General features: G+C 41.0%; 1 protein-coding gene across 1 annotated transcript; it reads right to left on the reverse strand.

Annotated features, from left to right (window-relative positions):
* Positions 1 to 288: 288 nt before the first annotated feature.
* LOC130216893 (cytochrome P450 2J5-like) lies at positions 289 to 16515 on the reverse strand. The gene is made up of 9 exons (XM_056448799.1): positions 16310 to 16515; positions 8596 to 8749; positions 8173 to 8325; positions 7816 to 7976; positions 7462 to 7635; positions 7234 to 7375; positions 5232 to 5416; positions 3106 to 3247; positions 289 to 990 (listed from the first exon to the last, which is right to left on the reverse strand). The coding sequence occupies exons 1-9, from the start codon at positions 16502 to 16504 to the stop codon at positions 800 to 802; spliced, it is 1497 nt and encodes a 498-aa protein (XP_056304774.1). The 5' UTR covers positions 16505 to 16515; the 3' UTR covers positions 289 to 799.
* Positions 16516 to 17978: the final 1463 nt, after the last annotated feature.

The raw sequence follows: 17978 nt of genomic DNA on the forward strand, positions 1-17978 counted from the left end.
TACTGAAATGCTTTGTAATCTGCGATTTATACATCATCTTAAAGCTGAATAAGTTTTGATGTGTGGTTTTTGTTAGGTGCCTGTGCGGCCTCCCACTTTGAGAACCACTGGTCTAGGTGGAGCTGAAGAGAGGTAGAAGTTGCACTTTACATTACCCCCCACCCCCCCACCCCCATATACAAACCACATACATGAGGATACATTTATTACAAAATAAATTGTTTAATTATATGATCATTAGAATAAAAATATAATATACCTGCCCCCTTTCAAATGTTAATGGATAAACACATAGCTGTGCTTAAATAAATGTTCAAACATGTTGAGATACATAAGTCTCAACTGATGCAGTTTATTATTTTATTACTAAAGTAATCAGAATTACATGAAAATAATTAATTAAACATTTAAGCCATGTCCACAAGTACATCGTTGTTTTTATATTTAAACAATTTGTTCCTATTTAAACAATCCACATCCACATGAAAATGCAAAAATCCTCAAAAAGAGAGATGGCAGCACACAATCTTACATTAAAGGAGAAAACAGCGATGAGGTAAAATCTCCAACATAGCACTGTAACTAGAGTGTCTGAAAATCTTCACCCTGCAATGGGTTTTCACAAATATTCGGTTTTAGTGACCTGATACTGCATTTACATGAGGACAAATGGCCAAACTGCAAAGAAAAAGCTGCAGCCTGAGGTTTAGAAAGTGGTCTTGTGATCCTCAGTGGCTTGTTGTTAATGTTGAGGTTTTTTGTGTGAATTTTAGTGTGTGAGTTTTAGAATTGTTTCAGATCACTTTTGGTTGTCTCTGCTGTGGCAGATGACGTTAAAGGTTTGAGGAGAGCGAACAAGACCCAAGATGCCATCCATGTTTATGGGCTTTGCGTCAGGTGGCCAGGAGAAACGAATCCTCTGTAGGAGAGCCGTGATGAACAAGAAGAGCTCCGTTCTTGCCAGTGTCTCACCCAGACAGACCCTCGGTCCTGATAAACACACAAACAAACACATCCAGCAACTATTGCTTGTGCCTAAAGGGTTAGTTCACTTAAAAATGAAAATGCTTCGAAAAGTCCTTCGAAACCCGTAAGCTCTTCATCTTCGGAATATAATAATTCCTTACATTTATATAGCGCTCTTCTGGACACTTCTCATCCACCACCAGTGTGCAGCATCCACCTGGATGATGCGACGGCAGCCATATTGCACCAGACCACACACCACACACCAGCTGATTGGTGGAGAGGAGACAGAGTGATGAAGCCAATTAGGATATGGGGATGGTTAGGAGGCCATGACGGACAGTGGCCAGTGGGCAAATTTGGCTGGATGCCGGGGATCAACCCCTACTCTATTCCGCAGAACATCCTGGGATTTTTAGCGACCACAGAGAGTCAGGACCTCAGTTTAACGTCTCATCCAAAAGACGGCGGTCACTGTGCAGTATAGAGTCCCAATCAATATACAGAACGCAGGTTTAGCGCCCCCTGCTGGTCTCACTATTACCACTTTTGGCAGCAACCTAGATTTCCTATGTGGTCTCCCATTCAGGTACTGAGCGGGCGCAGCCCTGCTTAGCTTCAATGGCCGACCATGTGAGAGTAATCCATAATTTGATGTAATTCACAAAACAGACCACATGCTTTCAGTGGTTTAATCTGAACATTATCAAGCTATGGGCATACTTTTGTCTGCACATAGTGTGCACTCAGTGTCAGTATCTACATATCCATTCACCTATTTTATGCACATTTTGGTACATCACATACAAAATGCTTAATGGAAATGCCAAGATGTGTATCTATTAAAAATAAAGATATGCACACAACTAAAATAAACTTTTTTCCACAATAAGAAAAAACACACAAACACATTTATCAAATAAATTCCAGTATGTGCATCAAAAGAGTCACATGACTCTGTTTTAATAGATCACGTAATTACAAAAATTGGCTAGATGGGATGGCATTAATTGACAAAACAACTAGAAAAACTTCTGAGATGTTGTTTTGCTCATTCTAAAATCCCTCAGCCAAAGTCTGTCATCACAGTGGTTTAGTATTATTATTACCTTCAGAAATGTCTTGAGTGACTGAGTTCCCAAAAAGCATCTCACACCCGGAAAAAGCCACCCTGCCTCATTTTGTCAGTAAGGTACAAGTAATTTATTATATAGGAAAAACGGCCCGTAGTGGCTTCTCCATTTTCTCAGAGGATGACAAACAAGTTTTATTTATTGAGAAATTTTAAAAAGAGTTGCGGTGTTTGGGTGCTCTGTGGTTGTCTGAGGCAATTAGTCTATTGTTATTAATGAAATGTGTATTTTCCAGTTCTAGTTACGTGACCTGCTTGCTGTATTCTGAAAAGTTGTAAATTAAGTGCGCCTGGAAAACATGAGCGCATATCTCTCTAATTGTGTTCACAAGTCACAAATAACAAACTTACATACACAAAAGCTGTGATAAATGAACAGCCCTTTACACTGACACTAAGGAGAAGAAACTGTTAAAGTCATTAATTTTGTTTTATGTGCACACAAAAGTATTGTTGTAGGTTGATCATATTCTGATTGAATTATTGCAGTCTATAGTAGATGAGGGAGCTCTCAGATTCCTCTAAAATATTTGGGGGCAGCATGGTGGCGCAGTGGGTAGCACAATCACCTCAGCACAAGAAGGTCTCTGGTTCGAGCTCTGGCTGGGTCAGTTGGCATTTCTGTGTGGAGTTTGCATGTTCTCCCCGTGTTTGTGTGGGTTTCCTCGAGGTGGACATGTGGTATAAGTGAATTAGGTAAGCTAAAATCGTCTGTAGTGTATGTGTGTGAATGAGTGTGTATGGATATTTCCCAGAAATGAGTTGCAGCTGGAAGGGCATCCGCTGCGTAAAAAAATATGCTGGATAAGTTGGCGGTTCATTCCACTGTGGCGACCCCAGATTAATAAAGGGACTACGCCCAAAAGAAAATGAATGAATGAATATCTTAATTTGTGGTCTCCAGGGTTTGAAATGGCATGAGGAGGAGTAATTAATGACAAAATGATCATTTTTGGGTGAACTAATCCTTTAAATGTGGTAATTAATTTCACAAACACCCAACTCACCCAGTGAAAATGGAATGAAAGACTCTGGCTTGCTGAAGTGTCCGTTCTCATCCAAGAAATTCTCTGGGTTAAATGCATCGGGATGCTTCCAGTGCTCCTTATTGCTGAAAATTGCAGCTAAGTTTGTTAGTATTATAGTTCCCTGTATGAGGAAAAGATTGGCAGAGATAAATTATATTTTTCACAGATTAAATAGTTATTTTGTATGCCCTATCCGAATACTTTATCATATAATGGAATATTTTAAGGAGGTAAGTTGATGCATTTGCATGTTTTTTTTCTTTAGTCTGTTTTATAGCCTAGCTACATTATTGTTGCATTATTATTGTACATGTAAAAGACTGCAAAGCTACAACAGCTCAAAGATGCTCTCAAATGCTTTTTTCTGAATAAAAAATGGCAAGTGAAAACATCTCAATCAGGGGCGTTGCTAGACATAAAGCTCTACTGGGGCACCCCCCCCCCCCCTCCTAAAAATAAATAAATAAATATATATATAAATATATATACATACACACACACACTACATATATATTTTTTATATAAATATTTATTATAAATAAAAGTATTCTTATTATTATACAATTATTATTCTAAATAATCTTAAATGTAACTGGAAAACAATATTAAGACAACTGGAGTGATGCTAAGATCATTTAAGAAATTATTTTGCATAAAAATTAATTTCATTTGAACGAAATTCTATAGACAATTCAATAAAATACAATAAAAAGATGTGTTATGGGATTATCTGTTGTCTTAGACTTGACACATGGCAGATAATTATGTTTATTAAGTCTTTACCTCCCTGACTCGTCATCCCTCCTTTTTTGCTTCATACAAAAAAATCTATCAGGAGGCATGCTGAGTAAGATCACCATCATATTGTTTAAACTTTAGTTTTGTCCACTTGCAAAACAAAAAAGGCTGTTACGCTGGTTTTACAACCCATGAGCGGCGCGTAACAAGCAGGTAGCCTGCTTTTTTGACGCGCATGTTTACTACCGGGACTCGCACCGCCAGAACAGCAGCGCGTGCGAGAGCAGCGCGTGCGCGAGACGCGAGGCGCGAGGCGCGCGGGTTCTCTGCGCACACACGGAGATGCGTCAGTTTGCTTTTTGATTAAAAACATTGCTTTCACCAGCGTTGGTTCGGTTGCACACAGAGAATAACGTCTTTATTTCGAAATTACCACTCTTAATAAATACACATGCATATGAAGTAAATCATATCTCAATGCATTTACTGGGGCACTGGAGATTTTTACTGGGGCACGTGCCCCAGTGAATTGGGTCTAGCGACGCCACTGATCTCAATCAAGTTTCAAGTTTTCTCCTCAATATCTGTCACTATGTGGGACAATATCTATGCAAACAAATAAAGTGATTTCAGGTTATATTACTCTTGTATCATGCCCTGGTGTTTCTGTGTTTGTGCATTAAAAAAACACTTCAATTGAAGGTTGATACCAAACTATTAGTGCTTTAGCTTCCTACGCTGAACAATTTAAGAGAGAAGTACAGTTTTTAGACATTAGAAATCGCTGGTTTCCTTTAAACAATGAATGATTCATAATAGCAAAATATAGTGGCATTGTATGTTTTTTCTCATTCAGATCAATAGCAACATTAGATACTGGAATTGACTAAGCCAAAGAAATTACAGTAATAAAACTTTAGCAAAGTTAAGAGGGCTGCAACAAGTAATCCATAATTATTAATAATAAAATTTATTGTCATCAAATGCTGTTGTAGTTGGGAATCGAACAAATATCGTTTAGTTGGGCTGCTCATGTAACTGAGGAGTGTGAGTACAAGATACACAGCCGTTCACATAATTGAGGGTACAGAACTGGCTGCAGGAAAAAAAAATCTTGCGCCCCTTGTCCACCAAGGCATGAAAGAATTTGACATTAAATGCCTCTAAGAAGATGGTAAGCTGTCTGCTGCTATGCAAGTTTTAGTGGCATAGAAGTAGCCTATTAAAGTCATCTTCATCATGTCAAAATGATCTAGTTTAGGTATTTTTTTTTAACTCTTTGTTAACTTCGAGACATTCTAGATCAATTCAGTTGAGATGGCTGTCAGGTTTTTAACTGAACTTCATTCACTCCATTTTTTATTTACCTGAGGAATGTTGTATCCATGGAGTTTTGTGGGTAGAATGGTTTGATGCATCACATTAGGAGCAATGTTTGCACAGCGCTGAATCTCGTAAACAGTAGCGAGCGTGTATGGTAGTTTGTCACGGTCATCCATGCTGGGCAAGCGGTCGTAACCCAGAACCCGAACAATCTCCTCATGACATCTCTCTGTGTTAGGCGACAAAAGGTTAAGGGAGAAAAAAAGTTAAGGACCCATTAAACACACCATTTTCTCCTAATGTCCTCATATGGATACCATTTTGTTGTTTATTAATCAATAAAGAATATTTTTCTCTTTTTGTTTTGGTAACCAAAAACTAAACTTCTCAGAATGTTGCAGGGAGGAATTCTTCATGGAACAACTTAAGCCCTGTTCACACTATGAGATTTCATCAATGATTTGGTCATCTGAGACAAATTTGGGAAATCCTAAAAACATTCCTAAAATACTAGGCTAAAATCTGTGATCTTTGTTACTTGGTTTGAAATGTTCACAGATGGCCGCTAAATGCCCGTTGCAGTCAGATTGTCCCTCCAGTTAAGTTCTGGTAGTGTCAGGAGGTTTCATTTACTTTCCTGCTTAACGATGAGCGTCACTACAAGAACCAATAGGAGCGCCAAATCTGATGACGCAATCGATGCGGCAACTTCAAACCACTGCAGGAAAATCTCAAGAGTTTATTTTCTTCCTCTTCTTCCTCTTATTGAGGCATGCTGTGTGCAAAATGGCCGCTACAGATTGTTTATGTTTGCTGTGAGAAATCATTTCAGAACGCAGGATAGTGAAATCGTCACAGATGGATGACATTAAACTCCAGGTGAGTTGTCTTCTGTGTTTGGCACTTCTTCATTGTTGGTCAGTCGGACAACTGAGATTTTACAGTAGGCTTATTTGAGATGAACAAAATCTGCACAGAACTGATCACCTTAAAATGTATTCCAGTTATAAATAAGTGATTTGCATCCACCTTGCTCTGATGTTATGCTGACATGTGCCAAAAAAAAAAAACAACAACTTGCAACCATGAGGTGGCTGCATCAGATTTATCAGGCAGGTGCAGTAGCTCTCCACCAAAAGCGAAAAATAGGAAATGACTGTCTTATGCAGCTTAATGCTTACTGGACGATACTGAAAAATTATACATTTGCTAGTCTATTACACATTTGGCTTTTTTTAAGATTTGCAAAAACAACAATCATTTGTTATGACCTGTGTCACTGAAAAGCAACTTGCTATTAATTAATAATGTGCTTAATTAATATATATATATATATATATATATATATATATATATATATATATATATATATATATATATATATATATATATATATATATATATATTTTATTTTTTACCAGTAAGCGTTTTAATGTAATACCCATGTGGTGTGATTTGTACACAGTTTGACTAAAATAGTTTGTTCATGTGATGTATGCAATAGATTTTCAGGCTATCTTTTATATGGTAGATGTTTCTCTCTCTAGTTAACATGCTTAAATACATTAACTTGTGCCACATGGCAATGTATAACCTTTTTTGTCTTTGTGTATAAGATTTACGGTGTTGGACTAGTTCCGAGATGCCGGTGTCAGATTTGATGTCATTTGCTACTGTTTTTCAATTACTTGAGACTTACAGTGAACAAAATTCTACCTGCTTACCCGCCAATCTACTAGTTTACACTGCAGATATGAGGGCACCTATTTCCATGCCTGAACAAGGCCTAAATCTAGTCTGAGTAGATTGGAATAGATGTGATTGTTTTTTCCAGCTTACTGGAACCATACAGTGTAAATGCAGCCTAATAGACTCAACATAATGATCCACACTGGAAGTGCAGCCACATTTACCGTTGTTAAGCAACATTTAAAGGCTAAAATCCCCACAATCAGAAAAGACTTGTGAGGGCCACAAATTACCCTTATACAGATTCCATATAGTGTTTAATTTGGCATAATGACCAATATAAATTTGCTTTAGTACCTTGTACATCTGGGTTTTGAATCAAGTTGATGAGTCCCCATCTGATGGTGGTTTCTGTGGTGTCGGTTCCAGCCAGAAACAGGTCAGATGCTGACACAACTAGGTTTTCTTCATGAAATGTGGAGTCTTTGCTTGACTTTTGCTGCTCCAGGTAAAAAAAAAAGTGTAAGTTTGTTGAAACAACAATTAATTGAATACATATGAGAAGCCTTCTTTAATGATCTCAACTTTCTCGATCTCCAGCAGATAGGCATCAATGAAGTCTCGTGGACTGTCTGGATCCAGAGTTTGTCTGTGTTCTTTAGCTTCGTCCCGGATAAAACCCAATAACTCATTGGCGTTCTGCTTGATCTTCTGGTGTGGACCAGGGAAATGCTTGATGAAGGGGACCAGGTTGAAAATCTAAGACAGATAAACCAGTATTAAATATTCTTAAATTGTCCATTGGATGTTTATTTTGCTTATTTTAAAAATTATATTTTTCTATACATTTTTGCATTGGCAAATAATCAATTGAAAAATAAATAAATACCATGAGGATGAAGATGCATAAAGAAAGACAAAAAATTAATTAGATCATACCTGTCCTGCAGCTGATCCTGCAAGCATGATGTTTTCATTCAGGATTTTCAGAAGGTACTCAAAGCGTTTGTTATCATACTCAAAGCGATCTCCAAACATAATGGAGCAGATAATGTTGGAAATGGCATTCTGTAGGGCATGCTGGGGATTCATTGACTTGCCTACGAAATAAAAATAAGAGACTATATCCTATACAATATTATTTAGGCAATGAGGAATATGCAAAAGCAATTTGCAAAAAGAAGCCTGATACCATTGAATACTACAGCACTATCACAAATCCGGAAGGTTTCAGAAAGCACAGAAGAGCTTGTTTACTGCCTCACATGGTTTAATCTGAGCATGAATATTTCATACCTTCATCTTTGAGTATTTCAGCAATCAGATATCGGCTTTCCTCTAACACACGATCTTCTACTGTTTTTTTCCCCAGACCAAAATTTCTGAGTGTGTGCAGAGCAAACCGTCTCTGCTGCCTCCAGGAGTTGTTAAATGTGACCATCACGATACCTAAGAAAGAGAGAAACAGACCTTCTAACCTACACATCTTTGGCACAATGACATGCTTTCATTTAGCTCCCAAGATCAACTGTACACTCAGAAATTAGGCTTGCATTTACTACAGGGATATTGAATGCTTGATTCTGATTGATCCAGACAGCTCTTGACCTCTTTGTAGTTCGCACACTGAATGAGTTATTTATAATATCGTGCAGTTTTAATTTTTATAAAAACTCCTACTCCTATTTTGGAAGAATTATTATTAGGAGTGTTACTGACCGAGTCCCTTAGTTATCCAGTCAAAAAGAGGCATAGCAGGTCTTCCAGAAAAAACATCCTGAACGTAGGCTTCCTTAGCAAGCTGGATTGTATTAAGCATTATTGCTGGCTTTCTCCCAAAAAAGATAGTGGTCATTTCTCCATATTGAGGCATCTGTTTGGAAAACAATTAGGTTCAGGTAACTGTTTTGTATTGTACTGATTTAAAAAAAATATTTTACTGGTGAGCACAGGACAATAGATGTTTTTAATTACTATTATTATTTCAGCGAGGAAAGCTAAATAAAGTAAACAGACATGTTATATTAACAATAATTATTAGCTCACACTTATTAAAGGTACCATTCTCAAGCCATTAACTAAGTTTTTACCTACCAAATTGCTGTTTATAAATAGCTAGTAAGCTAGTTGGGTTGTATTTGGTTAAATTTAGAAGTCTAGTGGGGAAATATGTTTTTATATACAATTGATAATCATGTGGAACAAATTACCAAAATCGATCAAGGAAATAAAAGACTTCAAAAACGCGATTAAAAGATGGTTGATTCATGAGGATAATTAGTTTGTATGGTGGATGATTATTTATTTATTTATTTATTTATTTATTTAGGTTTTAAGGCCATATCAGCAGCATTGGCTATTGTCACGGATTGGTCAGGCTCTCACGATCCCCACTCACGAAGATCACCATCACCTGACTTCTAATGAGCACACAGCTGCATCACATTCACGAGCACCAGATAAAAGCACAGCACTCCAGTCGCTCATTGTCCGGGCTCGTCTCGACGAAAGCGGACAACTGAGCGACCACTCAGCGTAGTCATCCTCAGCTAAAACAAACGATTTACTTACCTGTTCTCTTTGTATTCCTCCTAGTCTTCCTGGTCCTCCCGAATCGTCCTGTCTTCCAGTCCTTCCAAGTCTGTGTCATCCTCTGTCAGCTGTATCTGGTGTGTGCTGTCCATCCTCGTGTATTCCTATTACCCAGCCACGGAGGAAAAGACCCCAACATCATTCCTGATCCTCCTGGCTATCCTTCATGTGCTCCTTGTTGTCATTTAATAAACACCCTAACGTTTCCTTACCTCTGTCTCCTGTCCGCTTCATAACAGAAGCCCGGACCTTTAACGACGACAACATGAGCACCCCCGATCACTTTCAAGAGCTGGTGGACCAGTTGAAGCGGATTCTACAGCCACCAGCTCCACTTTCCAACGCACCACCAGCACCGAGCACTTCCGCCTCCACAGTTTCTTCTTCGGCCCTTCCTTCCAGTCCCATGGCCCGACCAGCGCCCTACTCAGGCGGAGCGGGGGAGTGCAATGGTTTTCTGTTACAATGTTCCCTCATATTCGAAATGCAACCTTCTCTATATCCCACAGATAAGTCAAAGATCGCCTACATCGTATCACTACTCTCTGGACCTGCACTTAAATGGGCTGAGACGATCTGGAACCAAGCCGGGCCGGTCATGAATTCCATCACTACCTTCACGGAGTATTTCAAAGAGGTGTTTGGACGTTCTGATGGGGAAGTAGCCGCTGGAGAGCAGCTGTAGCATCTAAAGCAAGGTACTCTATCTACACAGGAATATGCTCTCCGGTTTCGCACTCTAGCAGCTGCAAGTGGATGGAATGAGAGATCGTTGTTGACCACGTACCGGCTCGGCTTGGAACCCACTCTCCGAATCCAGCTGGCCACATTAGATGATACTATGGGTCTGGAGAGATTCATCCAACATTCTCTCCGATGTTCCGATCGTCTCCGTTCCTATCAACAGGACACCATCACCCCCTCGTCTGCACTCCTCCAATCGCCTGAGTCAACAGCCTCTCCAGAACCAGAACCCATGATAATAGAGTCTGGAAGACTGACATCAGCGGAACGACAGAGGAGGCTGACCCGGGGTCTGTGTCTATACTGCGGTGTCAGTGGACACACCCGTATGGAGTGTCCCCTTCGTCCCATTCGGACTTCAGTGAGTGTATTCAGTACGAATATTGAACAATGTAAACCACTTACTACCACCGTACAAATAACTACTGCCTCTATTTCTCTCCTTGTCACAGCCCTCATCGACTCCGGGTCAGCAGGGAACTTCATCTCCCAATCCCTCTGTCGTCAACTCCACCTACGTACTGAGGCGTCCTCGCATATATACCAGATACAACCGATAACCCAGTGCACTCGATCTTCGACCCGTATCCATCGACAATGCGAAGACATCCTTCTTCAAGTGGGGTTGTTACATCAAGAGAGGATTCAATTTCTGGTTCTGGAGGGTGCAAATATGGACATCATTCTAGGGCGCCCGTGGCTGGTGAAGCACGATCCCATCATCTCTTGGGGCACAGGAGAGATAAAGAAATGGGGATCTGGATGTACACCTACCTGTTTTCCAAATCTCCCTCTTCAAGGTCGGAACCCCATTTCTTTGTTTACAACATCGGTCGAGAGTCCTCCTGAGAAGCAGTCTATCCACATTCCTAAGGAGTACAGCTCCTTTCATGATGTCTTCTGCCCCAAGAGAGCTTCCCAGCTACCGCCGCATCGGCCATGGGACTGCGCGATCGACCTAGTTCCAGATGCCCAGTTGCCAAGAGGTAGGATCTACCCGCTCTCGCTTCCAGAGAATCAGGCAATGGAAGATTACATAAGGGAGGCTCTGAGTCAGGGGTACATACGTCACTCAAAATCACCAGCCGCCTCAAGCTTCTTCTTTGTGGCCAAGAAGGACGGAGGGCTGCGTCCATGCATCGACTACAGGGTCCTAAATAACGGTACAGTAAAATACCGATATCCCCTTCCTCTGGTACCAGCCGCTTTGGAACAGCTCCGAGAAGCTAAAGTCTTCACTAAATTGGACCTCCGCAGCGCGTATAATCTGATAAGAATACGTGAGGGGGACCAATGGAAGACAGCATTCGTGACCCCTACTGGCCACTATGAATATGAGGTCATGCCTTACGGTCTGGTCAACGCCCCCTCCGTATTCCAAAACTTCATTCATGAAGTCCTCCGGGAGTTTCTTCACCACTTTGTAATAGTGTACATAGATGACATCCTCATTTACTCCCGGAGTGAGGCCGAACATCGCCAACACGTTGCGGAGGTCCTACACACATTGAGAGAACATCACCTCTACCTCAAAGCGGAGAAATGCTCATTCCACCAGAAGTCGATTCATTTCTTGGGATACATCATTGACCAAACCGGTATACGTATGGATGGGAAGAAAATTGAGGCTGTTCTATCCTGGTCAGAACCCACTTCCATTAAGGAGCTCCAGAGGTTTCTTGGGTTTGCTAACTTTTATAGACGGTTTATCAAGGACTACAGCAGGATTACATCACCTCTCACTAATCTCCTCAAGGGTAAACCCAAAGGACTGGAGTGGACCAAAGAAGCAGCCGCAGCCTTCCGCCTTCTTAAGAAGGAGTTCACAAGGGCCCCACTCCTGACTCATCCTGACCCAAATCTTCCTTTCGTGGTGGAAGTGGACGCATCCACCACCGGCGTCGGGGCAGTATTATCCCAACATCATGATACACCGCCCCGACTGCATCCCTGTGCCTATTTCTCTCGGAAGTTGAGCCCGGCGGAGCAGAATTACAGCATAGGAGACAGGGAGCTTCTAGCAATCAAGCTAGCCTTGGAGGAGTGGCGTCACTGGTTGGAGGGAGCCAAACATCCGTTCCAGGTGATCACAGATCACAAAAACCTCCAATATATCAAAGAGGCCAAGAGACTATGTCCACGTCAAGCCAGATGGTCACTTTTCTTCTCACGTTTTGATTTCTCCATTTCCTATCGTCCAGGACCCAAGAATCTAAGAGCAGACGCTCTCTCTCGTTTACACGAGCATCACGATCATGAAGAACTCCCAACGAAGATTCTTCCCGAACACATCTCCATTTGTCCGATCACCTGGAACGCTCCTCCAGTCGTTGCCACTCCGGAAGCCCCTGCTCCGCCGGGATGCCCTCCTCATCGGCAGTTCATACCACCTGAACACCGGGTAGATCTGATCCACTCCTTACATACCTCGCTAGGCACTGGACATCCAGGGATCAACAATACTCTCTCGCTAGTATCCCAACGATTCTGGTGGCCAAACATGGCAAGGGATGTGAGGCAATATGTTCAGGGCTGTAAGGACTGTGCCCAATCCAAGAGCCCACGTCATCTACCCGCTGGAAAGCTCCATCCCTTGCCGATTCCGAACCGTCCCTGGTCACACCTAGGAGTGGACTTTATCACTGACCTCCCTTCGTCAGAAGGTAATACCTGTATTCTAGTCATCGTAGATAGATTCTCAAAGTTTGTCAAACTAATCCCTCTGAAAGGTCTTCCCACAGCCTTTGAAACAGCCGACAATATCTTTAATCAAGTCTTCAGGTCATTTGGTATTCCAGAAGATATTGTGTCGGACAGAGGTCCACAGTTCATCTCACGTCTATGGAAAGCCTTCTTCAAGCTCCTAGGTGTGGCCGTCAGCCTCTCTTCTGGATATCATCCCCAAACCAACGGGCAGACAGAGAGGAAGATTCAGGAGGTGGGACGGTTCCTGAGGACCTTCTGCAGTGGTCACCAGAGCTCCTGGAGCCAGTATTTGGGCTGGGCAGAATATGCCCAAAATTCACTGCGGCAACCCTCCACCGGACTCACGCCATTCCAGTGCGTCCTGGGCTTCCAACCACCGCTCTTTCCCTGGGATGGCGAACCATCTGATGTCCCCGCAGTGGATCACTGGTTCCGGGAGAGCGAGAGAGTCTGGGACGAGGCTCATCAACATCTGCAGAGGGCAGTCCGTCGAAGCAAGGTAACCGCCGATAGAAGAAGGTCTGAAGAACCCAGATACACACCCGGACAAAAGGTGTGGCTATCCACCCGGGACATACGCATGCGACTGCCCTCTCGCAAGTTAAGTCCCCGATTTGTTGGTCCCTTCACCATCGTGGAACAGGTTAACCCCGTCACCTACAAACTACAATTACCCTCTCACTACCGTATTCACCCTACATTCCACGTATCACTCCTGAAACCCTATCACGATCCTGTTCTTCCCTCCACAGAGCCTGACCACGAAGAGGAACCCCCTCCTCCACTGCTCCTAGAAGAAGGAGCCGTCTACGCAGTGAAGGAGATCTTGCGTTCCCGACGTCGTGGTGGCCAGTTGGAGTACCTGGTGGACTGGGAAGGGTACGGCCCCGAAGAAAGGACATGGGTTCCCAGAGCTGATATTCTCGATCCTAGTCTCATGGTGGAGTTTCATGAGAGCCACCCTGAGTTCCCAGCGCCTAGAGGCAGAGGGAGACCACCACGGCGTCGGAGGTGTCGGCCCTCAGGAGCGGGCCCTGGGGAGGGGGGTACTGTCACGGATTGGTCAGGCTCTCACGATCCCCACTCACGAAGATCACCATCACCTGACTTCTAATGAGCACACAGCTGCATCACATTCACGAGCACCAGATAAAAGCACAGCACTCCAGTCGCTCATTGTCCGGGCTCGTCTCGACGAAAGCGGACAACTGAGCGACCACTCAGCGTAGTCATCCTCAGCTAAAACAAACGATTTACTTACCTGTTCTCTTTGTATTCCTCCTAGTCTTCCTGGTCCTCCCGAATCGTCCTGTCTTCCAGTCCTTCCAAGTCTGTGTCATCCTCTGTCAGCTGTATCTGGTGTGTGCTGTCCATCCTCGTGTATTCCTATTACCCAGCCACGGAGGAAAAGACCCCAACATCATTCCTGATCCTCCTGGCTATCCTTCATGTGCTCCTTGTTGTCATTTAATAAACACCCTAACGTTTCCTTACCTCTGTCTCCTGTCCGCTTCATAACAGCTATATTCATGGCGAAAACACATACTAAAAATACAATATATAATCATATCAAGTTCTTAACAAACATACATTGTAAGAAAAGAAAAAAACATACACGTAGCAACAACACAGAAAAGAGTCATATACTGTACAATCTTTTAGTTTGATTAAAGATAAATATTCTAAAATTGCTCCAGAAGGCACCTTTTCAAACATTTCACTTGAAATATTTCCCGAATAAAAACGTTTTCTAATATCATTTAAAAATACACATTCTATTAAAATATGTTTTATCATTAAAAATTCTTACACAAGTCACAGATAGGTTTTTCTTCCCCTTTTAATAAATATGTGTAAGTCTTGAGTGTCCGATTCTACATCTCGTACCTGGTCACGTCTATTTTCAAAACTGTAATTATTTCTTTTTTTATTTAAAAATGGATTCACTTCATACAATTTGTCATTCCTACATTCATCCCATTCCATTTGCCATTTCTCATTAACATACAGATTTGAAACAGGTTTTTGAGGATGATGATGTTTTATTTTCTATATGTTATTGTATTGTGAATAGGGTTACAGCTGGAAGGGCCCCCGCTGCGTAAAACATATGCTGGATAAGTTGGTGGTTCATTCTGCTGCGACAACCCCTGATTAATTGAGGGACTAAGCTGAAAAGAAAATGAATGAATGAAGGAATGAAGGAATGAATGTATTTTTGAATAATTTTGTTCCTGTTTTAAAATGTGGAGATTTGTTTTATGCATCAACTGTATTTTGCGCTACGTCACTGCGAGGACCATAATGGATACAAGCGCAGAGCTTTATTGTTCTCTTTTTTTGACAGTTTTTATTTAAAAATGTATGGGATACTTGTATTATTGTACAGCTTGTCTAAAATCTGTCAAATACAATTTCATTTCAATTGGTTAAGATTTGAAATGTAGAATAAAGATCATCATAAAAAACAGTCTATATTTTAATAATAGACTTCAAATAAGCCACTAATAATTGGTAAAAAGCAATGAAACGGTTGAAAAATTATAATGGCATGCAGAGATATGCTGTCATTACACTAAGTGTGAACCAAAAAGTGTTAATAATATGACAATGTGTAAATATTGTCATACATTAATGGTTGGAATAATTTTTGGTTGTGTTTATATTGATTACTAAAGTTATCTGCATCATGATCAATTTGATCTGACAAGCTTTACGTGTTTTATTGACATTTTCTAAGTTATAGCGAATAAACTGTGTTACTGTAAGAAATGCAGGCGTCTGAATCATTTTTGTTTTGACTGGAGGCTACTCCGTCTAGAGACTTTTATTTTGGTATTTGATTCTGGCGCTGCTGTGACTACGCACCTGTTCGGCTGAGGTAAGTGTTTTCGGCTCGTTATTTTATCAAATTAAGTTCTCGACGTGTATTAACTGAACTCATGTAATCATAAACATGAGCATATACTGTACATTTATGGTGGATGAATTTAAATAGCGCGGGAGCTGCGTTATTTTGTACAATAGCCAGCTAATGAGTGCATTCAGGAGTATGCAGATATAAAGATCCCTGACAGATGTGCACCAGCAATATTGTTAATTCATTAGTAATTATCTCTTATTGTTTTTTAGCCTTTCATATTTGTCTATTGTGTTAGTTACACACCGTGTTGTGGTTAGCACTGCCTATGTCAGTTTGAATACTAATGAACCTCTTCAGTATATCAAAGGTCATTTAATACACGCTGTGTAAAAACAGCAAGTGATAACAGACCGGTTACAAATGTGTTTGTAACAGGTGTGTGGTGTTCAGAATTTAGAAAATCAATTTTTGGTTAAACTAACAACATTTAAATGTTAAACCCCAACCAAGAAAACAGCAAAGACTTACAAATCTTATGAACTCCATTGGGCTCTTTAAGAAATGTGGTAAGTTTCCCACAAAAGGCAAAGGTGTTGGACCTGGTGGAAATCGACCTTTGTAGGAATTAATCCTGAAGATCTCAAACAGAACCAGAAATATCAAGCCCAGGATCAAAGTCAAGCCCACTGAGGCCAAGTCTAACTTCACAAGACCCGCTAACATGATGACAGATTGAGTTCAGGACAAACACAAGAGCAGCAGAAAGTCAGGAGCTTTATAAACAGAGGAAGAGGGAGGAGACCGAAAGAGAGTTTGACTTGCTGTTAACCCTTTCAGCTGTCAGCAGATCACTGATGAGGAGAATGGTAAGTGCCAGCTGAAAATGTCGAGAAAAAAAAATACAAAAATGATTTATGATTATAAATGATTAATTAACTACATGATTATCTATATACATCTGCACCTTTCAAATGGATTTAAAAATAACATAACAAATTCTAACATTAAAATAGACTAAATTATATAAGATAAATAACTACGTAGAATTAGAGCTGTGCAATTAATTGAAAATCCGGTTTCGATTTCGATTTTGGCTTCTAACGATTATGAAAAAGCATTAATCGAGATAAACGATTATTGCATCTAGGGTTACCACATTTGATACAAAAAAAATAAGGGACGCATACTTCAGCGGGGGCCATATCCCTTGGGAGCCTAGACCACAGTGATCACAGGCCCAATAGCACGCCAGTGTTGGTAAATCACAACTTAAAATGGTTTCAGGAAAGTATGAACACTTGGACATTAAAATAAACTGTCTTTTATTGAAATCTGTAAACAGATGCAGTCAGTCTTTCTCTTTTACAACTCTGCAGCACTGATATAGCTGATGTTGTTTAATAGTGTGGTACACTTGCGTTAATTCAGCTGCTGTAACCTAGAGGAGAGGAGAAAATACTAATGAGCCTAATTGTAAAGGGTGGTATTGATAACAGATTTCGGCTAAAATATTTGTCATTATTTGCAGTAAAAACTATCCAAACATGGAAACCGCATACATAAACTAGCTACAAACATTAGCTACACTGTAAAAAATGATATGATCAATTAGTCCTGACAGCATATGTTTTTAGGTCATTTTAACTTACTGTTATTTTAACTTAAAGTTAATCATGTTCTATCTTAATTTTATAAGTTATGCAAGCTGTTTTAAGTAGGCTTGTGCCGGTATTTGGTAATGCGATAAATCACGGTAATGAATATGCACGATATTGTTATCGCGGGCACTTCAAAATACCGTGAAAAATAATAGATCCGAATTTATATTCTTAGAATGCGCCTTAGCTTATTTTCCATCAACCGCTTGAAGAAACACTGCGTATATGCTGCGCAAAACTGATGCGCACTCTGATGTAAACAATCCCCACATGTAGAAGCCCTGTGAGCACGCAGTGCGCTCCGCCGCTGCCACCGCACTATAATCCTCACACGAAGAAGAAGCATGGCGGAAGGAGGAACGCTGCCGACAATTTATCCCCCTTCAGCTTATTTTCCATCAACCGCTTGAAGAAACACTGCGTATATGCTGCGCAGAACTGATGCGCACTCTGATGTAAACAATCCCCGCATGTAAAAGCACTGTGTGCACGCAGTGCGCGCCGCCGCTGCCACCGCACTATAATCCTCACACGAAGAA

The sequence above is a fragment of the Danio aesculapii genome, chromosome 23 (genome assembly GCF_903798145.1).
Source record: "Danio aesculapii chromosome 23, fDanAes4.1, whole genome shotgun sequence".
NCBI lineage: Eukaryota > Metazoa > Chordata > Actinopteri > Cypriniformes > Danionidae > Danio > Danio aesculapii.

Coding starts and splice junctions, on each gene's coding strand:
- LOC130216893 (XM_056448799.1), bottom strand. CDS start 16,504: ATGTTAGCGGGTCTTGTGAAGTTAGACTTGGCCTCAGTGGGCTTGACT. Junction 8,750..16,309: donor CAATGGAGTTCATAAGATTT/GTAAGTCTTTGC, acceptor TTTTCCAAACAG/ATGCCTCAATATGGAGAAAT. Junction 7,636..7,815: donor CAGGATCAGCTGCAGGACAG/GTATGATCTAAT, acceptor TATCTGTCTTAG/ATTTTCAACCTGGTCCCCTT.